The sequence below is a fragment of the Hemiscyllium ocellatum genome, chromosome 33 (genome assembly GCF_020745735.1).
Source record: "Hemiscyllium ocellatum isolate sHemOce1 chromosome 33, sHemOce1.pat.X.cur, whole genome shotgun sequence".
NCBI classification, from domain to species: Eukaryota; Metazoa; Chordata; class Chondrichthyes; order Orectolobiformes; family Hemiscylliidae; genus Hemiscyllium; species Hemiscyllium ocellatum.
This window is the reverse complement of record NC_083433.1, coordinates 1,589,601-1,612,892: the sequence shown is the minus strand read 5'-3', so window position 1 is coordinate 1,612,892 and position 23,292 is coordinate 1,589,601. Positions and strand designations below refer to the sequence as shown.

The window sequence follows — 23,292 nt, the reverse complement described above, 5'->3', positions numbered from 1 at the left end:
ATTGGGGAAGGTTATTGTCTTCCACTTGCTACCTGTACTCTGTTACTAATATAGGTGCGAGAGTATGGCCACTTCAATACGTTTCACTATATTTTTGTAAAAACACAAGTGACAATAAATTTTTATTCTATTTCAAATTAAAAGTTCTTTACTTCAAATGTTAGTTAAAGGCAATCTGCTTTTAAATAAGAGTTATTTTCTTTGGAGCTACCTTAACAGATCCCTGCTTCATCTAATAGGCTTTACTTAAGTTAGTTCATGGCACATGCTGCAGAGGTATGATCCCGCACATATCTGTCATCTAATCCATCTGATCAACAGTGAAACAGTCTTAGTCCCAGGCTACACAGGCAGCAATCATCGTTTTAAAGCTGAGTGCCTTGGACCAATTACTGAAAGCGCACACAGACACACACACACCCACACCATATACCACCATCCACACCTACTGAGGACACATCACACACACCCCCATACACACACACACACCATACACAAACAGCCCATACACACACACACACAGCCAGCCCATACACACACACACCCACACACACACACACAGCCAGCCCATACATACACACACACACACACACACACACCCCCACCCCATCCCCATACACACACACACACACCCCCACCCCATCCCCATACACATACACACCACACACACACAGCCCAACCCCACACCATACACCTCCCCCCACACCCCCCCACACACCTCCCCCCACACACCTCATACACCACACCCCCACGCACCCCATACACCACCCTCCCACGCACCCCATATACCAACCCCCCATACACCACCCCCCCCACACACCACCCCCCCACACACCACCCCCCCACACACACACCAGCAGTTTACTCTGACAAATTCAAATGTTTTGCCCCTAATCTCCCTAATTATTATCCTTAAAGCAATATGGCAATTAGAATCCACAAACAGGCGATTCAACTCCGTTTGGCACTTACCCTCCAGAGAAGCGAACAGTCCTACCTATCTGACCCATTCACCTTTCCTTCAAAACAACTATCTGAATACTGTCTTAAAGGGCCAGTTTGTACTTACTGCCAAAGTCCATGTGAATTAACCTCAAAATTAATTCTTTAAACAAGTTTATCCTGCTCAGGTCCAACTAGTTATATTTAAAATTATAGTTATTTTTGACCACTTAACTAACACTAGCGCTGCTGTATTCATTCTGCCACCTTTTCACAATTAGAAACAATTTTAGGAATCAGCACTGGAATCTGCATTGCACGAATGAAAAAATGTCCCATTACGCATTTGTTAATATTTCTATCACAGTAGAGGGAGAGCTGGGAATGTGCACTCCAACTTTGATAAAGCCTCCTTCCTAAACTGTAGAGCTTAATACAGCAACAGTGTGATACTCCGGCACTTTCCTCGAAGCATGGTACCCTCAATTTTCAATGTCCCTACAGGTGAAACCTTATAAGCTACACAGATGACATGGTTCCAGGTTGGATTCCTTAATTTTTTTTCAGTTATGGAAGAGCGCGCCAATGGCTGGGCCAACATTTATTGCCCATTAGAAGGTGGGGGTGAGTTGCCTCCTTGAACTGCTGCAGTCTAAGCACCATAGGTAGACCCAAAATCGTGGAGGTATATAACACAGAAAAAAACCCAGCAAGTCTGCACCAGACAAAAACAACTCGTAGATAACTCCAATTACATTTTCCAACATTTGTTGCATATCCTTATACGCCCGAGCATCACAAATACCTGTCTAAATTCTTACATGTTTATGGCGATTTCTCCTGCTGCAAATGTGTTGCTGGTCAAAGCACAGCAGGCCAGGCAGCATCTCAGGAATAGAGAATTCGACGTTTCGAGCATAAGCCCTTCATCAGGAATAAGAGAGAGAGCCAAGCAGGCTAAGATAAAAGGTAGGGAGGAGGGACTAGGGGGAGGGGCGATGGAGGTGGGATAGGTGGAAGGAGAATGTGGCTGAAGAGTTTCTGTGCAGAGGAGATGACCTGGGGGGGTGCAGTGAGAGAGAGACTCACTGAAATCCTGTGATAGCATTGTTGACTCTGAGTCAACAGGACCTGGGTTTAAGTCCTCCTGAGCATTTGGAACAGTCTGACATTCCCAGTGCAGCACAGAGCTCGCACTGTTGTTGTTTGTCTGAAAATCTTCAATGTCCAGTCTGTCAGGATCTCGTAGCATTAATCGAATTGAATTGAACTGAGTTGAATGAGCTTTGAGTACAGTGAAAACTTTACACTCACCACTTACAACATCTTCATAGGTACAAAGATACCTAGGTACAGTTTCTTCAGTTGAAAATGTGTTGCTGGTCAAAGCACAGCAGGCCAGGTAGCACCTCAGGAATAGAGAATTTGACGTTTCGAGCATAAGCCCTTCATCAGGATTTTTCCTGATGAAGGGCTTATGCTCGAAACGTCGAGTTCTCTATTCCTGAGATGCTGCCTGGCCTGCTGTGCTTTGACCAGCAACACATTTGCAGCTGTGATCTCCAGCATCTGCAGACCTCATTTTTTACTCGAAGATTTTAACCTACTGCGAATCCTCTTACAAGGATGCCTTCCTTGAAGAAGCTCTCTTCCTCCCTCTACAAGGATTTCAGTGAGTCTCTCTCTCACTGCACCCCCCAGGTCATCTCCTCTGCACAGAAACTCTTCAGCCACATTCTCCTTCCACCTATCCCACCTCCATCGCCCCTCCTCCCTACCTTTTATCTTAGCCTGCTTGGCTCTCTCTCTTATTCCTGATGAAGGGCTTATGCTCGAAACGTCGAATTCTCTATTCCTGAGATGCTGCCTGGCCTGCTGTGCTTTGACCAGCAACACATTTGCAGCTGTGATCTCCAGCATCTGCAGACCTCATTTTTTACTTGTGGCGATTTCTCCCTCTACCACCAATGCTAAGGGAGGTCCAGGTTCCAAACACATTCTGGGTTAAAAATAAGCTTCTTCATCATATCCCCTTTAAACCTCCTGCCCCTTCCTATGTCCACTGCTCACTGATCCCTCCATTAAGGGTAATGGTTTCCTCTTGTCCATACCCCTCATACTTTTATCCATCTATGAAAGTTTAGGCAAGAGGTCAGGGAATGCAGAAAAGAGAGTGTCTTGTTTTAGAGATACTCTGCACACTAGGCCTGCTGTAGCCTTGCTGCACCTGAGGAGTGGGATATTAGGCGACAAATCCCTTCGGAGTCTGAAAGAGCACGATTAGACCACTTCGCAGGAGAAACCCGCCATCACCAAACAATGTTTTCATTATTCCAAAAGGGATGAACATTTATTCAAACTCTACAGGCTATCCATGTATTCAAATTGCAAGATGAACATGCAAAAGGCAGAATCTGTCACAGAATTGTAAACCTCCATAAAGGGAGCTTGACAAATTATGAACAGCTAAATCCAGTAATGTCAATTATCCACTCTCAGTGAAATCCTTCCGTCCTGTGCAAATGCCAACGTAAGCAGAGACTACATCCTGACTGACCTGGAACAATGTCAGTCAAGTTACGATAGACCAAGAGGCAAGGCGCTATGCATGACTGTTGGCACAATGATTCTAATGCCATCAGACAGATTACCTAATTCAACACGCCTGCATGCAATTATTCAAATTAGATATGGCACAGGGAGACTCGAGGTTTACCGTGACCTTGGAACATCACAATTTTATCTGTCAGTGTCAACAAGTGTTATTCCGTATGAATGTTTGTCAACAAGGTGCAGATACTTAATCCATCAAGCCTCTGAAGATTTGATCTGGGAGCTACCGGACTCGAGTAAAACAGAAAGCTGAGCATTGCCTTATTGCCACCAATCAGTATTCCTACTGCTGAAGTGGAAAGCTCCCTTCCCTTCCCCTCCCTCTCCCTCCGTACATACTGACAGTGCAGCTAAACACTCAGGAGAGATATCTACATTACTCTCAAAAAAGAACTTCAGAATATAGATCCTGATTCTACTTGGCAAACATGCACAATGAAGCAATTTCTGTTCATTTCATCCCCAATGGCTCACTTGTCCATCTGTAGTCTGTGAATCCAATTATCTGCAAAGCTACAGTAAACTGATAGCATTCCCTGCTCCCCAAGTAGTTTCCAGTGCGAACTAAGCCTGCCTTCCCTACCCACACAGCCAAATGGACTCAATTACCAGATGGTGGAAGATAATTGATGGAGCTGTATTTAAAGTCACACATTAAAATAAGCCTCAAATTAACTCCTCTATCACTGCATCATTTCAAACTCTACTTAGTAACAAGTAGCCCCAGTGTTAGATGCATTTCAAAGTAACAGATGGGAAACTGAGCGCGCATGTGGAGAGAGAGAGGGACCGTATGCGGGGGAGGAGAGAGAGAGAGAGAGCGCGCGCGCGGGGGAGGAGAGAGAGAGCGCGAGCGCGCGCGGGGGAGGAGAGAGAGAGCGTGAGCGGGGGAGGAGAGAGAGCGCGAGCGGGGGAGGAGAGAGAGAGCGCGAGCGCGCGCGGGGGAGGAGAGAGAGAGCGCGAGCGCGTGTGGGGAAGGAGAGAGCGAGCGAGCGCGGGGGAGGAGAGAGCGAGCGCGCGCGGGGGAGGAGAGAGCGAGCGCGCGCGCGCGCGGGGGAGGAGAGCGCGCGCGTGGGAGTCCAGAACTAGAGAACATAGGTTTAGGGTGAGAGGGGAAAGATATAAAAGAGACCTACGGGGCAACTTTTTCACACGGGGGTGATACGTGTATGGGATGAGCTGCCAGAGGATGTGGTGGAGGCTGGTACAACTGCAAACATTTAAGAGGCATTTGGATGGGTAAATGAATAGGAAGAGTTTGGAGGGATATGGGTCGGATGCTGGCAGGCGGGACTAGATTAGGTTGGGATATCTGATCGGCATGGACAGGTTGGACCAAAGGGTCTGTTTCCATGCTGTACATCTCTATGACTCTTAGTAACTGTTTGGCCTTGCTTGAATTAGGGTTTTAATTCAATGTGCTTTGTGGGCTATGTAACGAGGCAGATTTTGTTTTTAACATCAAAATTGTACAACATTATGTCTTCTTAAAAATGATCAAACTTGTAACCTTAAAACAAATTGATTGAGTGCCATGAGCCCCTGATTTATTTGAAATTCTACAATGTCTGTTTAAAAAAAGTTAGGTCAGTTGTCATGCTTTAGCCAGATGAGAGTACTGTATTAAAATATCTTTGCTGCTGTGTTTTTAATGCAGATCGTTCACAAAAAGAGTGCATTTTGAGTTCGATGTTTTGTTAAGATTGTAGAAAATATTAGAATGGAGGTTGAGCTGTTTAGATTTTGTTAATTATTGTTAAGACTTCACTGACCCCCTTCATATTGCAAATTCAAAGAACGTTGATCGTTACCAAAGTTGCCACTGTAACTCCGACTGTTTTATTTGGGAAGTTTCGTTTGAAGAACACATTTTAAAATATTTCACATTTGTTTCCCACGAATATTTGAGATTTAATACTGACCTGAAACTGCCTCTTCAATTGCTAAAGCACAGGGAACATTGTTGGTTTCTTGCTGTTCCAGACTTTTGAAATATTTTTCCTGATAGGTTTCATATTAGCCAAGTATCAATTTAAGGAAAACAATTTTTGAATAAGCTGAATGAAGTACTCAAGGGTTTGATTTTAGGACCATTAACTGTTGCTTATAATTAACTGAATTGTTTAGGTAGTGCAATTTAGAGGTTTATGGATTGCTTAACACCTGATGTCATAAATAGCGAACAGAGTAACAGACTTCAAGACGACTGAGAACGTTGAAATAGGCAGACACAATTTAGTGTAGTTAAATGTGTGACTGTCTTCATACTGATAACCACCTTGGCAAGGAAGGAATGAGAGAGGAAATGCAAAGATACTTTCAGCAGCTAACATCGTCTCTGGAGATTTTCCATTCACAGGTAAAGCACGGCTTCAGACCACTGCCCAGCCCACCCCTCCACAACCTGATCCGACAGATTCGATCAGCTCCCCAGTCATGAACACAAGAAGTGAAGAAGCTAGCAACAATGAAGAGGTGGTCTCTTCGTTTTTTGTCAGCGGCCTTCCTACGGACATTAAACCATGTGAGCTTTACCTTCTCTTTTAACTATTTAAGGGATATGAAGGTTCACTGATCAAGTTAACACCAAAACAGCTCGTTGGCTTTGTTACAGCAGAGCGGGAGTAGAAGCAGCAACGAGTGCTGTGTTCACCCACACTGCTGCTGCACTGCATGCTCAGCTGCACAGGTATCCTCCATCTGAAGCATCTCTGGAAGGATTGAAGTCTCATCAGTGTTGTTAAGTATTTAACTGCCCTTATCCAAGAAATCAAATTTCTCCGAGGAGTGATGCAAGAACGGACTGAATTTTATTTTCAGGTTGGATCTTACTGAAGATGATTTTGGAGAACTGGCTGGTTTCCACTTGACTTGGAGGGAATGGAGTGGTCACTAAGGACTGTGGATTTAGAAACTTTACTGGTGAATTTTTTTCCATATGGGAGGATTCTACAAACTATTTACTGCAACGGAGTAGTAATTTTTGTTGTTATAATCATTGAATGCTGTGTGTCAATTACTTGTTTGGATGCTGGCTGTCAGAGTCTTATGAAAGCTAGTAATGTCATTGGTTATCATGAAATGAATAAAGGAGGGAATGAGAATGTGTATAGGGTACAAGCAGGCAGAGAAAGAATTAAGTTCTGAGTTTTGTGAAACGAGATGTTCAGCTGAGAATGACTCAGGTCAGATAAGAACTCTAATTAACAAGGGGGTGCTGGAGGCAAGGGTATTCATTGTGTATCAACAGATGGCTTAAACTCCTCGTGAAACCTACTGATTGTAACAATCACCTGATCAATATGTATGTTGCCTTATCTGGATGCTCCTCCCTATAAAATGACTATATAATTCATTAAGAAACTGCTCTTCCAGAGAAGACTGTGAACTCATGTCCCTGTGTACATGGGCGATTGTTCTCTCACCCTCCAGGGCCTGGTTTAAAGATGAAGGAGGTAAAACTATACTATGTCTCTGAGCATTTCGCTTCAACTGGGGGGGGGAGCGGGATGACATTTGTACGAGCTCATGAAAGAGCAAGCCAGTTAGTCCCAATCTCCATAGCCCTCTAAATTTATTACTTCCAAAAATACATTGAGCTCTGTCTAATGGAATCTGCCTCCACCATTTTACCAGGCAGCGCATTCCAAATCCTAACACAGAGTAAAGGAGCTATCGTGTTGGCAATCTTGAAATTGTTACCCAAACAGTGGAAATAGAATATCCTACTTTACCCTGTCAAAATTACTCAATTTTGGACGCCTCAATAAGGTGACCTCTTCTCTCATCCAAGAAAAATAAGCCCAATTTCTTTCATCTTTCCTTAGAACTAAAATTCCTCACTCCTGGTATCATCCTTGCAATTCTGTGTTGCAATTCTGCATCCAGATAAGGCAACATACATCCTTTCCTAAATAAGGTGCCCAGAATGAAGAATATGAAGAAAATCTCAAAGAAAAAATGAGAGCTCTTTGGGTTGCAAGAAAAATTAGGTAGATTTCATAGGTGGTTTCCAAAATTTTATAAACTTTTGAGTGAGTAAACAGTGAATTATTTCCACTGTTTAATGAATCAATAGCAAAGCTGATTAGAGGAATGAAGTGGATCATCACAACATAGAGTTCCTTCCTACAAGTGGCAATTGAGGCAGAAATTACCATAACATAAAAGAGAACTGGATAAAGATTTGAAAGGGATACAAGATAATGCAGAACAGGACAATGTGTTGAAGCAGAGCTCCAGTGAACAGCCAACACAAACACAAGTATGAGACAATCTAATTTCCAACATTTTACACCGGACTTCCTGCAATGCTTTTGATGAAATGTGTAGCATGTGAAATCCCATTCACATTATGGGTTGCTCAGAAATAAACATCAGGAAATTTATAAATTATTTTCAGAAGCTTTTTTTAAAATTGCATATGATTGCAAATATAAGTGATTGACAAGTGTCAGGTGTTAGAAGCTGTGTATTTATGTATCAAATTAAAAATGCTGGAAATAGACACCAGTGTCATTAGCAAAAAAAAATCAATGGCCTTTCGGTATCAGTTTTTGTTCCAAAAATAAGTGACAGTCCCTTCATACAATTAAATCAATGTAACACTGACAACACATCAAATGTTTTTACGAGGCAAAGAAGTTACTTTAAAAGATTTTCACCGAGGGACCATTTTTAGCAGCTAGTTTGAAGATATTAACTCAGTTACTTTACGAGATATTGATCAGTTGAGCCAAGGGGCTGAGAAGTGGCAGATGAAGTTTAATTCAGATAAATGTGAGGTGCTGCATTTTGGGAAAGCAAATCTTAGCAGGATTTATACACTTAATAGTAAGGTCCTGGGGAGTGTTGCTAATTAAAGAGACCTTGGAAAGCAGGTTCATAGCTCCTTGAAAGTGGAGTCACAGGTAGATAGGATAGTGAAGAAGGCATTTGGTATGCTTTCCTTTATTGGTCAGAGTATTGAGTACAGGAGTTGGGAGGTCATGTTGCGGCCGTACAGGACATTGGTTAGGCCACATTTTGGAAAATGGCGTGAAATTCTGGTCTCCTTCCTATAGGTAGGATGTTGTGAAACTTGAAAGGATTCAGAAAAGATTTACAAGGATGTTGCGAGGGTTGGAGGATTTGAGCTATTGGGAGAGGCTGAACAGGCTGGGGCTGTTTTCCCTGGAGCATCAGAGGCTGAGGGGTGACCTCTTAGAGGTTTAGAAAATCATGAGACACAAGGATAAGGTAAATAGATAAGGTCTTTTCCCTGGGGTGGGGCAACTCCAGATCTAGAGGGCATAGGTTTAGGGTGAGAGGGGAAAGATATAAAAGGGACCTAACGTGCAATCTTTTCATGCAGAGGGTGGTATGTGTATGGAATGAGCTGCCAGAGGATGTGGAGGAGGCTGGTACAATTGCAACATTTAAAAGCCATTTGGATGGGTATATGAATAGGAAGGGTTTGGAGGGATATGGGCCGGGTGCTGGCACGTGGGACCAAATTGGGTTGGGATATCTGGTCGGCATGGACAAGTTGGACTGAAGGGTCTGTTTCCATGCTGCACATCTCTATGACTCTACGACTCTATAACATCCATGCATTATAAATCTCACTTATGAACACCAAAGACTGAAAAGTACACACACAATCTGATGTCTGATAATAAAAGAAACCCTGAAGTTGACACTTCATCTTTAAACATGTGGAATAGATGTGGACATCTATTTATCGACAACCAAACCAACACTGCCAAGCAGAAACAGGAGACTCTCTTACCATCAGGTCAGTCCGCTCTGCACAATCTTTGAACTCCAATGTTGAATCCTAAGGAAAAGAACACAACAGCTTCATAACATGATCCTATGGTACCTTACATTTTGTAAATCACTCGTGCAAATTTTAAAAACTTTTTGATTGATATGCTCTTTGTTTTTATGGAGAGCCATGGTTCCATAGGCATTAAATAGTTTCTGGTACTAAGGATTGGTAGGCTATTACATGCATAAAAATACTTGAGTTTAAGAATAGATCTCTTTTAAAAAAAAGTATAATTTGAAACCCAGCTAAGTAGCATTCTATATGAAATGAATTCATTGTGAAGTTTTTTTTAAAATGGAATGGAATGCTATATAACTTTCTTAAATCACGATACAGTCATATGTGTGGTTCAGAAAAATAAAGCTGTTTACGTCCAGTTCAAATTTGAACATTTAAGCACATGTTTGCAGAGGAACCTAATTTGGATATACAGTTTTTTTTCTTGAAGTCTAACAATGAGAGCCTTTTACAGCAGCTAAAAAGGTGAATGCTTCCACCAGCCTCAGAGTAAAAAGCAGTTACTGCTATAAATACCCAGGATTTTCGATGATGCAGCTCTGAAATGTGAAACATACTCTGCTATTTTAAAATTCAGTTTGCGTCTTACCCAGAATAGAATTTATAACCTCAATGCTCATACTGATCATTTCTATTACACAGTCCAACATAGCCTTAAACCTTTTCAGCCTTAAATTATATCATAATTTGATAGAAATTTGTCCACTTTTGTATCTACAGCAATCAGATGTTTATTTTGCCTCCATTTTAACAACTCCAATGCTGTATTTAGAAAAGGGTTTTTCTTTTCTCAGGACATGTTCTCATTACTTACTGCAACATCTAGTGGAGTAAACTATAACTACATTGTAGACAATGTCTGATATAGTGGCAGAAGTCTGAAGTAGATTCAGCACTGAAACTGTGCAATTGCACAAAAGTTATAGAGTCATAGTCATAGAGATGTACAGCATGGAACAGTTAGTTTGCTGAAATTGCGAGTGGTCAGACCAAAAAAGTCATTTATTTAGTACAAAAATACATCAATATAAAAGGACCAATATTCATAAAGCAAATTACTATTTTAACATCAAGCAAAAAGAAAATTTAACAGCGAAAAGCTCAAGACACATTTTGGAAGGAAAATAAATAAGTAGAGGAATCAAACATTAAATGATAAAACTCTAATAGGGGTGAGCATCAGAAATAAAATTGTTGAAACTCAGTACACAGTACATTTGTAACACTAAGTGCGAAAGAGAGAAACAAAATAGGCAAAGCAGAGAGTTTGCCTTTTTCAGAGAGCTTGCAGAGTTGCAAAAGGATAATCTATTTTCTTGTGCCATGTAAGATTCTAAGTATTAATATATCTTCCTTCATTCTTGTCTTGTCTGTGCAGACTATTACAGCTATTGCTATTAAATTTATTTAATCTTTCCTTTATTTCTTCCAATGTTGCACACTGATCGCCGGAAACCTCAAGGAGATCTTATGAATGTAACTTGTTCCAACCCTGGGACTAACCAGAGCCCAATCCCCACACAGCAGGCTTGATGCTACTCTGCCGCCAACCTTTCCAATCCCAACCTGTCGACATTCCCTTCTCCTTTACATCCAGATAAAAGATCTGTGACAACCATCTAACAGGGAGGAACGAGAGAAACAGGAAGATAAATGAATGAGATTTTATTTTGTTTGTGATTGCAACCAACCAAAATTGGCTGGTTGTGAAAGGACCGACAAAGGACCGACAAAGGATCGACAAAGCATTTATGTGAACCTCTTAATTGGATCCATTACTCATGGATTTCACACAATGTTGTCTATCCTCCAAATGATAAATGCTTGATGGATTCAGCCACTAAGAAAATAAATTGCTAATACTGTAAATTAAGCTAGATATTCTAACAGATGCGTGGATTTAAGAATTATATGTACTCTCTATTTACCCACTGCATTGTTACCTTTTCAAATCCCTACTAAACCTCTAAAGGTACAGATTCATGCTTAACACAACTCCAAGACTTCATTCAGTTTTCAGCAGTACATAGCAAGTGCTTATTTCCTCTCCTCATCCCCTAGTCATTATCTCTGAAATGAACCAACTTAGACTAAATGTTGGTATTAAGACCTTCGGGATCTGGTTGGTTTTAAACAAGACTGATACTCATTAAACCAAGGGAAAATCTAATTAAACAAAACATAGCTATTTGTATATATATGCAGGATCCAACAAGTATTAAACATTGTTTATTTAATATTTCCACCAGTTATACAGCATGGAAACAGATCCTTCAGTCCAACTAGTCCATCCAAACTAAACTAGTCCCACTTTCCTGCACTTGGCCCATATCCCTCCAAACTTTTCCTATTCACGTACTTTTCCAAATGTCTTTTAAATGTTGTAACTGCACCTGCATTCACCACATCCTCTGGCAGTTCATTCCACACACAAACCACTCTGTTTAAAAAAAAAAGTTGCCCCTCGTCCTTTTTAATCTTTCTCCTCCCACCTTAAAAATATGATCCCTAGTTCTGAACTCTCCCACCTTTGCTATTCACCTTATCTATGCCCCTCATGATTTTATACACCTCCATAAGGTCACTCCTCAACCTTCTATATTCCAGTGAAAAAAATGCCAACCTATCCATCCTATATTTATAACTCCAACCCTCCATTCCCAGCAACGCCAAGGTAAATCTTTTCTGAACCCTCTCCAATTTAATAATATGCTTCCAATAACAGGGCAACCAGAATTGCACAGTCCTCAGTCAAGTACAAGCATACACCAAGTTTGAATGCAGTGACACTATAATTAAATAAAACAAAGAACTGCAGATGATAGAAATCTAAAACACAAACAGAAATTGCTGGAGAAACAAAGCAGGCCTGGCAGCATCTGTGGCGAGAAAGCAGCGTTAATGTTTCAGAACCAACACTTCGGCAGAACTGGTTTCTCCAGCAATTTCTGTTTTTGTGACACTATAAATTCAACCCAGCTTCAAAAGGCTCAACCTTTACCCCATGTTAAAAAGATGAAAAAAATGACCCTCATCCTTCAATCTTTTAAATAAACCCTCTCTTTGCTGCACAATTAGCTGTTCCATTATACCCTGATCGAATACAGATCCAACCAGCTCATCATATCTCAACCACCAAGATCTGTGCAGCTTTAGTGTATTTGAAGGACTCTCCTCACTGAAGGCATGGTGACCTTCAGGTTAAACCATTACCGGTTGTCTCTCTGTAATGCGCAAGACTACAGTAATTTGGGCTGTGATTCAATGCCTTTTTGCCTGCTGATCATAAACTTCAGCAGAGCTCTGCATTCCCAGTTTCTTTTTGAAAATGCCATATCACTGCTCAATTCAAATGGCACTCTCTAAGTAGCAAATCAAATCACCATCCAATCCTCATTTGAAAAACGTACCAAGACTCTGGCCCACCATATTGTGAATATTTCATTCAGCACACCTCCCAGCCCTTTCCATTTAGCCTCTGATGGGGAATTTCTGTTACTTCATTCCTCCTTCTGCTCTTCATGTGTGGCATCCACTTCCCAAAACTGTGCTTTTCTGTCTTTTTCCTATTTTGAAACATTTACCATTGACTCTTACCCTGACCTCTGTCTCCTTACATTCCTCCACCGCCTGTTTAATGCTCATCACTGCTATAAACTGCAAAGTTGGTTTATGCAAGGGATGCTACCCAGATAGGTAGTTGCATTAAGGGTAAACTGAAGTGATCTCCAAGGCATTTCACTTTCTCCACAAGATGCTTCAGGCTGACTAGTATCAAGGCTAACACCAAGAGCGGCACAAAGTGAAACTACACCTCACTCTTCCCGCAATGTCACTGTTTAAAAGCTGGATGTATCAGGATTCATTTTCCACCCCACCCTTTTACCCATGCTGACATACGAGGTATATTTTCTGCCAAAAGACAAAAGGCAGATGAGGTGCAATTCCACAAACAACTTACTCCTTCCCTGCCATACAGGAAGTCACATGTAGCTACCAGGAAGGAAATATAAATGCCATACACCAACTACACACTTCATTCATATTTCTAAAAATATCAAACCTTGGGAGTTTGACTGTCCTCAATCAGGTGCTCTATCTCTCTCACTGAGAGGATGAGAGCAAAAGAAACTTTATCTTGTACCATGCTCATGCCCCAAAATCTGCAATCAACTCAAAAGCAGAATCAACAAAGAGGACTGGCTACAGCCTACACAAAGGATGGTCGGCATATACACATGGAATGAATTCTAAAGAGAGAAGACTATTGTAGCATTTGTACTATTTGCTACATACAACATAAGCTCCCTGCTCTTATCATCCATGCCATGACTCATAAAGGCAAGTGTTCCATGTGCCTTGTCTACGCTATTAACATGTCCGGCTACTTTCAGGAATTGGTGGACTAACCCCAAGATTCCTCTGAGCTTCCAAATCCCTTGCCATTCACTGAGCACTGCCTGGTCTTGTTACTTTTTCCATTGTATATCACCTCACAGTTATCAGGGTTAAATTCCAGTTGCCACTGATTTATCCATCTGACCAATGCGTTTATATCCTCCTGAACTGTCAGCCATCCAACCAATCTTCATGTCATTTGCAAACTTGCCATTCACTCCCACATTTTGTTCTATATCGTTTGTTTAACCCCAAAAGACTGCATGCTGATAAAAAAAATTACAAGAATAAGTCATCCAGCTAAAAATTCCAATCTAAAGCTCACTGCCATTACAATAAACTAACAGCAGAGGGCAGCAAGTCAGAATCTATAGCTCAAATTGTTCACAACCTTGTACAAATGGAACACAAAAATTAGCTCTTTCCTATAACACAATGATAATGCTGAAGGCAGGTTACATTGACAAACAGAAACTCCACATAAAATAAACTTATTTTCTGCTGTCCAGTAGAATAGCTCAAAAGGGATGATGTTGCTTCTATGTAGGTACACTACAAAACTCATCTTTGTTTTTTCAACCTGTTCTCATGCTTAAGTTGGAGTATCCAAATGGTTTTCATTTTGCTGGCCACATATCATAAATGCTGAAGAAAACATATGAAAATACTCCTTTCCTGCATTCCTACCCAATTCAAATCATTTTAAAAATAATATGCCTTAAAAAAAACCATTGAAAAAACGATGATTACACACTTTACTTCCCCCCCCCACCCGAAATAACTGGTAAAATAAATGGTGTTACTGGAATAGAAAGCCAGACCAAATCAGACTCACCAACACTTGGTTCACAACATTGTGAAAGTAAAGCAATCAATGACATAATTGCCAATTTTTTTCTAACCAGACTTAAATAATAACAGATTATCAGACTCCAAGTTTATAACTTAAATAGAAATTAACAATTATAAATAGTGTAACCTTAGTAGAGCAAAGCTAAACAAGGTCATCTGTCTGCAATTTAACCTCAATCTTTGATCACAATGTTCACTCTCACAGACAGACACAGTTCAGGGATAAAGTAAAAATGAAATAGTTGGCAACAAAGTGTACCACACCTCAAAAATTCCTCAAACACTGTCTTGTATTAAAGGCACATGGGACTGTATCTTGCCTGATTTCCACACTCACCGTCAATGCCAACAGCCATCAGCAAACTCCAAGGAGCACTCATATTGCTGATAAACTGGGATTCTTTTCTCTCAACACTTTTTAACTGAATAAACAACAAAAGGGAGTAAAACAACTTAAACACAGCATCCACCCCTTCTGAGCACACAGCCTTCTGCTCAAATATACCTACTAGAGAAGGTACTTGATTCTTAGGAAATAAGGTAGGACAGGTGACTGAGGTATCAGTGGGGGAGCACTTTGGGGCCAGCCACCATAATTCTATTAGATTTAAAATAATGATGGAAAAGGATAGACCAGATCTAAAAGTTGAAGTTCTAAATTGGAGGAAGGCTAATTTTTGGTATTAGGCAAGAACTTTCAAAAGCTGATTGACGGCAGATGTTTGGAGGTAAAGGGATGGCTGGAAAATGGGAAGCCTTCAGAAAAGAGATAACGAGAGTCCAGAGAAAGTATATCCCTATTAGGGTGAAAGGAAAGGCTTAAAAATGTGTTGCTGGAAAAGCGCAGCAGGTCAGGCAGCATCAAAGGAGCAGGAGAATCGATCTTTCGAGCATACACCCTTCCTCAGGCTTATGCCCGAAACATCGATTCTCCTGCTCCTTTGATGCTGCCTGACCTGCTGTGCTTTTCCAACAACACATTGTTAAGCTCTGATTTCCAGCACCTGCAGTCCTTACTTTCTCCTGAAAGGAAAGGCTGGTAGGTATAGGGAATGCTAGATGACTAAAGAAATTGAGGGTTGTTAGAAAAGAAGGAAGCATGTGTCAGGCATAGACAACATAGATCAAGTGAATCCTTAGAACAGTATAAATGCAGTAGGAGAATACTTAAGAGGGAAATCAGGAGGGCAAAAAGGGGACATGAGATAGCTTTGGCAAATAAAATTAAGGAGAATTCAAAGGGTTTTTACACAAATATTAAGGACAAACGGGTAACTAGTGAGAGAATAAGGCCCCTCAAAGATCAACAATGTGGCCTTTGTGTGGAGCTGCAGAAAATGGGGGAGATACTAAATGAGTATTTTGCATCAGTGTTTATGGTGGAAGAGGACAAGGAAGATATAGAATGTAGGGAAACAGATGGTGACATCTTGATAAATGTCCATATTACAGAAGGGGAACTGCTGGATATCTTGAAACACACAAAAGTGGATAAATCCCCAGGACCTCTCAGGAGTACCCGAGACCTCTGTGGGAAGCTAGAGAAGTGATTGCTGGGCCTCTTGCTGAGATATTTGTATCATCGATAATCACAGGTGAAGTACCGGGAGACTGGAGGTTGGCTAAAGTGGTGCTACTGTTTAAGGAGGGTGGTAAGGACAAGCCATGAGACTACAGACCAGTGAGCCTGACCTCGGTGTGGGCAAGTTGTTGGAGGGAATCCAGAGGGACACCTGAGTGACAGGATTTACACCTATTTGGAAAGGCAAGGACTGATTAGGGATAGCCAACATGGCTTTGTGTGTGGGAAATCATGTCTCAAACTTGATTTGCGTTTTTGAAGAAGTAACACAGAGGATTGATGAGGGCAGAGCGGTAGATGTGATCTATATTGCATTCGACAAAGTTGTACAGGACATTGATTAGGCCACTGTTGGAATATTGTGTGCAATTCTAGCTATCGGAAAGATATTGTGTAACTTGAAAGTGTTCAGAAAAGATTTACAAGGATGCTGCCCGGATTGGAGCATTTGAGCTATAGGGAGAGGCTGACGAGGTGGAGCTGTTTTCCCTGGAGCGTCAGAGGCTGAGGGATGACCTTATAGAGGTCTATAAAATCATCATGAGGGGCATGGATAGGATAAATAGACAAAGTCTTTTCCCTGGGGTCGGGGACTCCAGAACTGGAGGGCATAGGTTTAGGATGAGGGGGAAAAGATATAAAAAGGATCTAAGGGGCAACTTTTTCATGCAGAGGGTGGTACGTGTATGGAATGAGCTGCCAGAGGAAGTGGTGGAGGCTGGTACAATTACAATATTTAAAAAGCATCTGGATAGGTATATGAATAGGAAGGGTTTGCAGGGATATGGGCCAGGTGGGACTAGATTGGGTTGGGATAGCTGGTCGGCATGGATGAGTTGGACCGATGGCTCTGTTTCCGTGCTGTAATCTCTATGACTCTAGTTTCTCTTTTCTGACATTTGCTGACATTGGCTGGTCAGCACTGGTCTGCTCTTGATTGACCAGTAACAGCACCTGGCGCCGAAACGTCTACAGTATTTCTTAGAATGATAATTAACTATAATTGTATTTCCAGGCCACTTCATGAATGCAAGTATCAGCTCCTTTGTTCACTATTTTAAGAAAAATCAAGCTGTGCAAAGTTCAATTCTCAGCTTCAGCTTTCAATTCCAAACCAAAACTGAGAAAAATAATACAAAATGTGATGGTCCCAACAATGCAAATGTTATTGAGTTCAAAGTCTTTGAAGTTGAAAACGTGAAAATAGCTTCAAGTCCTTCTTTGAAGGAAGATTACAAAACTGCTCGAGTTTGACACTATGATTTGAATTTGTTATTCTGCTTCAGTCACAGACTACAGGCTTGTATCAATGACCTTAACACATGACCTGCAGTCTACAGTTTAGGCACTTGCAACTGAGTCTTCCAGATTACAAATGTTTAATACCCAGCACAAGTTACAACTACAGTTTACTGCAAAGCGATGAACAGTACACAGCTAGAAGTTTTGCAAGAGCTAAATAATAATTGTTTACAATCACAACAGCGATGCCAGCAACAGCACGACTTTTACATCATCCAAACTGGAACTGAATGCCAGGCAATACCGCTGCCACATAGGGACTGACTATTTCCAAATCATATCAACTCGAAACATTCCTTCTGACCAATGTCAAACCATCTACCAACACCAAGGGCTCACCAATGACTACTGACTGAATTGAATAAGCTTGATCAAAACCAAGGAAAAATCATGGCAGAGGCTGGATTGTCTGCAATGAGAAGCTCACCTACATGGAAAACGTTTCAGTCCAGGAAACGACTGAATATTTAGCACCTGGCTAGCCAGATGCAGCCAACACAACACTCACGGTTTCAGAACTCTGAAGGAGTCACACAGTTAACTCCGAAACATTAGGAGATAGTGAGGACTGCAGATGCTGGAGGATTCAGAGTCAATTACGTGTGGAGCTGGAAAAAGCATAGCAGGTCAAGCAGCACTTGAGGAGGAAAGTCAGGACTGGGGAGGTGGGATGGCAAATAGGTGGATGCAGGTAAGGGTTAATTATGAGGTCAGTGAGAAGGGTGGAGCAGGTGAGTGGGAAGGAAGACGACAGGTAGGTCAGGTCAAGAGGGCGATGTTGAGTCGGAGGGTTGGATCTGGATGCTGCCAGACCTGCTGAATGGACCACTTGATGAAGGAGCAGCACTCTGAAAGCTAGTGCTTCCAATTAAACCTGTTGGACTATAACCTGGTGTTGTGGGATTTTTAACAGTCAAGAAAGCAAACCAATGCCTTTACTTCCTCAGAAGGCTAAGGAAAGTTGGCATGTCCACAATGACTCTTACCAATTTTTATAGTTGAACCACAGAAAGCACCCTTTCTGGTTTCATCACAGTTTAGTATGGCAGCTGCTCTGCCCAAGACAACAAGATGTTACACAGTGTTGTGAGCACATGAAAACCAATGTTCCAACTACTGACTCCAGTCTACACTTCCCGCTGCCTCAGCCAACATCAAAGACCCTTCCCACCCCAGTTATACTCTCTTTCATTGGGCAGCAGACACAAAAGATATGCAAAAACACATACTAACAGATTCAAGAATAACTTCTTCCCCGCTGTATTCAGACTAATGAACAGACCTCTCATATTAGAGATGATCTTTCTCTGCACCTGTAATATTGTATTGTGCATTCTGATGTACTCCTGTAAGTTATGATGTGTCTGGGTAGCACACAAATCAATACTCTTCACTGTATTTCAGTCCATGTGACAATAATAAATCAAATCATATCAAAATGGAGAGAGATTGCAGAGTTCAGAAGAATCTGAGGGTACATGAATCACAAGACTTTAATATACAGGTATAGCAAGTGATTAGGAAGGCAAATAAAATATTGTTAATTACAAAGTAAATGGAACAAGTAATGACATTTTGTTGCAGTTGTACAGGGTGTTTGTGGGTCCACATCTGAAGTACTGTATACAGTTTTGGTTTCGTTAAGAAAGGATATAAATATGTTAGGAGCAATTGGGAAGGTTGACTGATTCCTGGAAAGAGAGTATTACCTGAAGATAGGTTGGACAGGCTTGACCTGCATCCACTAGAATGTAGAAGAATGAGAGCTGGTCTTAATGAAAGATACAAAATCCTCTTAGGCCAGGACAGGATGGATACTGAAAAGATGCTCTGCCTTGTGGAAGGGTCTCTAACTTGAGAATACAAGTTAAAAATAAGAGGTTGTCAATTTAAGACACATGAGAAGAATATTTTTCCCTTGAAGGGATTGGTCTTTGGAAATCTGTGCTTGGAAATGGTGAGGCAAAACCATTGAATATTTTGCAAGTGAAGGTTTTTTGGAAGAGGTTGGGATATGGAGTTATGGCCACAAGCAGATCAGCCGACCCCTAATTTGTACATTCACATAACTACTAACACACTACATTTCTCATTTATACAAATTTGGAAAGGAGCACTTAGCTACAGTTAGTTCACAGAATAGCTATGTAAATTTGGTGTGGATCTTGCCCCAACATTTAGTGACAAATCTGAACTAAATTAAAACCTGCCAGTGACTTCATGCCTTGAGTACAAACTGACATAACCGCAATGCAGAAAAATAGCTGTTACATTGCTCTAAAACAATGGCTGGTACTGGTATCAAGTGGCAAGAGATTGGATAACAGAAATGAGATGCAGAACTGAACAACTGAGCCTGCACTGCGACAGGCTTCATTTAGAAATGCGTGACAAGAATGATGCTGGATAGTTTCAAAGTGAAATTATAATGTTTGAATTCTTATTAATACCCAATTTTACTCTTCCAAATAAGATAACTTTTGCCTTAAAAATAGAATGAACATTGTGACTGCTGAGCTTGCAACCCAACACCAAAACACACCTGCTCACTAAAGATAACACTTTAGTCTTTGTTAATGCTCCATTCTGTAGAATCTAAATCTATATATTTTAAACCATTGCAAAACACAGAGGAATTCAATAATGAAATACAGAAATATTTCCATAAATCCTACATTAAAACTATAGACCTGTACTAAAGTCTGCTAATTGTATTAAAGTGAAGGAAACATAGGTGGAGGCTACTAATTAAGTACTTTGAAGACACAAAGACACTTCTAGGACAACATTGTTTAGGGAGGAGACTGACATTTGTAATGTTACATTCTGTAAATAAATTTAGTATGAAGAAAGAAGATTGGAAACCAGATGCCAATCTCACCATCTGCCTTTGAAAGTTTTAACAATGAGGAGCATTCCGTCAGTACAAAAAAGAACGAGGAACCTATCTGCAAGAGGGATCCAAATATTGGAAAATGTATCATCAGTCACCACTGTCACAGACACTGACATTAACCATTTAGACAAATAGCAATGACAAAGGCATAAAAGCGGAATATCTGGCATCCTTTAAACACAAATGATTAATTGTAGAGATTTCTATACATTGTATGGTAATAGATGGGTAAGAGATGTGAGCAGGAGTTGAATGACAGGAAGTCTTGAGATGGAGAAAAATACAAGTATTTAAAAAATGGAACTTAGATTAGATTAGATTAGAATATCTCTCAAAAATATTCTGAACAGGAACTTCACAATCCTTTTTTTCTCCCCTGGAGTTCAGCGATCCATTCCATACACATCAAATAATCTGTTTGTTCAGAACGAGGGGACTGAGCACCATAATTTGTCTCAGAACTCTGGAGGTAATAAGGTGGGGCGGTACAGTGGAAAATGGCTCACATGCCTCATCCCATAACAAGTGATTATGCAGGAACAAGATTAAAATCAAATTAGAATGCATTCCACCTGCTCCCTGTGGTTAAACAGTTCGTCATCTCTCATTGTAAGACTCTGATGTGAATAAGGATGACCAGTGATTATGTGTCAACACTTTCAGAAAAGCGACAGGAAGAAGACACCTAGAAAGTCTCAACAGCTTCAGTAGCAGATTGAACAAGGTGGAATGATCAGTTAATGTGAACGAAGCCACATTCAAAGTTCCAAATCAACAACACACGCTCCTGTTGCGGTACAAACTGAATACCAAATGTGCACAAGGAAGCAACTCAACTCGTGAAATAAAATACCCTCTTGTTCTTCAATCGGCAATTTCCTGTAGGATTTTCATCCAAGTTCGAAGACAGAATCTGCACATTTTCAAAAGCGCCACACAAAAGTGGGTTAAGTACATAGGATTAAATTATTTCAAACACAACCTTGTCCATTAAAAGTTAACAAATGTGTGTGAATCTTGAGAATTATGAGACTATACAGTAAACGTTCAATTAAATGTAAAATATTTCCTGCCTGCCAAGTGGCAGAATGCAATTTGAAATTAATTTGGGCCATCTCAAGAGATTCTCAATAGAGAGTCAGTGCACTAAAACGCTCACAACATGCCAGAATCACTTGGGATGAAAGTATGTGATGATCACCGCACGGAGAATTAACAAAATTCTCGACATTACAGTGGTTTTGTAAACTTAGGCTTCTGACACATTCTTTAAAAAGCCAGAGAAAACATTACTCTGGAGACTCATTTCTGAACTGATGGAGGGCAGGTTATTGAGAAAGCAGTTGAAGGTGATTGATCCTGGAGCACAAGTTTGAGGAACAACATCCCGGGCCTGAGAATATCGCCTCCAAGACCCACAGCGCAGAACAACACAGCGCAGAACAACACAGCGCAGAACAACACAGCGCAGAACAACACAGCGCAGAACAACACAGCGCAGAACAGGCCCTTCGGCCCTCGATGCTTTTCCAACTATCACTGATATTTCCCAGATGATCAGAGGATTAGATAGGGTAGACACAGAGTCTTTTTCCTAGGATGATGACATCAGCTTGTACGAGGAGACATAACTACAAATTGAGAGGTGATTGATTCAAGACAGATGTCAGAGGCAGGTTCTTTACTCAGAGTAGTAAGGGCGTGGAATTCCCTGCCTGCCAATGTTGTTAACTCAGCCACATTAGGGAGATTTAAACAATCCTTGGTTAAGCACATGGATGATGATGCGATAGTGTAGGGAGATGAGCTTAGATTAGTTCACAGGTAGGCATAACATTGAGGGCCGAAAGGCCTGTTCTGTGCTGTATTGTTCTATGTTCTATTTCCTAGCACAAATTGTGACTCACATCAATTTTACAAAAGTAAAACATTTAAAATTTATCTGAACATGGATTTGACGGAATACTGCATACAATTCTGGTCGCCCTTCTACAGGAATGATGTTGGAGTTGAAAAGTGTGGCACTGGAAAAGCACAGGTCAGGCAGCATCCGAGGAGCAGGAGAATCAAAATTTCGGGCTTATGCTTATGCCCGAAATGTCGAATCGCCTGTTCCTCAGATGCTGCCTGACCTGCTGTGCTTTTCCAGCGTCAGACTTTTCAACTAACTCTCCAGCATCTGCAGTCCCCACTTTCTCCTCAGGGAAGGACGCTGTTAAACTTGAGAGGGTGAGAAAAGATTTACAAGGATGTTGCCATGACCAGAGGGTTTGAGCTATAAGGAGAGGCTCAATAGGCTGGGGCTGGAGCTTCGGAGGCTGAGGGGTGACCTTATAAAGGTTTATAAAATCATGAGAGGGGCATGGATAGGATAAATAGACAAGATCTTTTTCCTAGAGTGGGGAGTCCAAAACTATAGGGTATAGGGGCATAAGGTGAGAGATGAAAGATTTAAATAAACCTGAGGGGTAAGTTTTTCATGCCAAGGGTAGAACTTGTATGGAACAAGCTGCCAGAGGAAGTGGTGGAGGCTGGTACAATTACAACATTTAAAAGGCATCTTGATGGATATATAAATAAGAAGGGTTTGGAGGGATATGGGCCAAGTGCTGGCAAATAGGACTAGGTCAAATTGGGATGTCTGGTGTGGACGAGTCAGACCAAACAGTGTATTTCTGGGCTGTATGAATTTACAACTCTATATTCGCAACAGCAGAAATATTTGTGAAAATAAATCTTTATACAATTAATTTTGAGATTTATCTGTAATCTAAATACAACCTTGTAGTCATATAGAACGTTTAAGGAAAGCATCACAAAGAAGCACCAATTGGCAAAATTTGACTCTGAGCCACACAAGATATCTGCATGTGACCA

General features: G+C 41.1%; 1 protein-coding gene across 5 annotated transcripts in view; it reads right to left on the bottom strand.

The window, feature by feature from the left end:
* LOC132831360 (RNA binding protein fox-1 homolog 2-like) overlaps nucleotides 1-23,292 on the bottom strand; it is a 335,115-nt gene that overhangs the window by 212,702 nt on the left and 99,121 nt on the right. For 4 of the 5 annotated variants that reach the window (XM_060849458.1, XM_060849452.1, XM_060849453.1 and 1 more), the window contains one exon: nucleotides 9,326-9,373. The exons of the other annotated variant lie outside the window; for it this stretch is intronic. In XM_060849458.1, coding sequence (XP_060705441.1) covers nucleotides 9,326-9,373 — 48 coding nt within the window. The remainder of the gene's footprint in view (nucleotides 1-9,325; nucleotides 9,374-23,292) is intronic. 5 annotated transcript variants of the gene reach the window in all.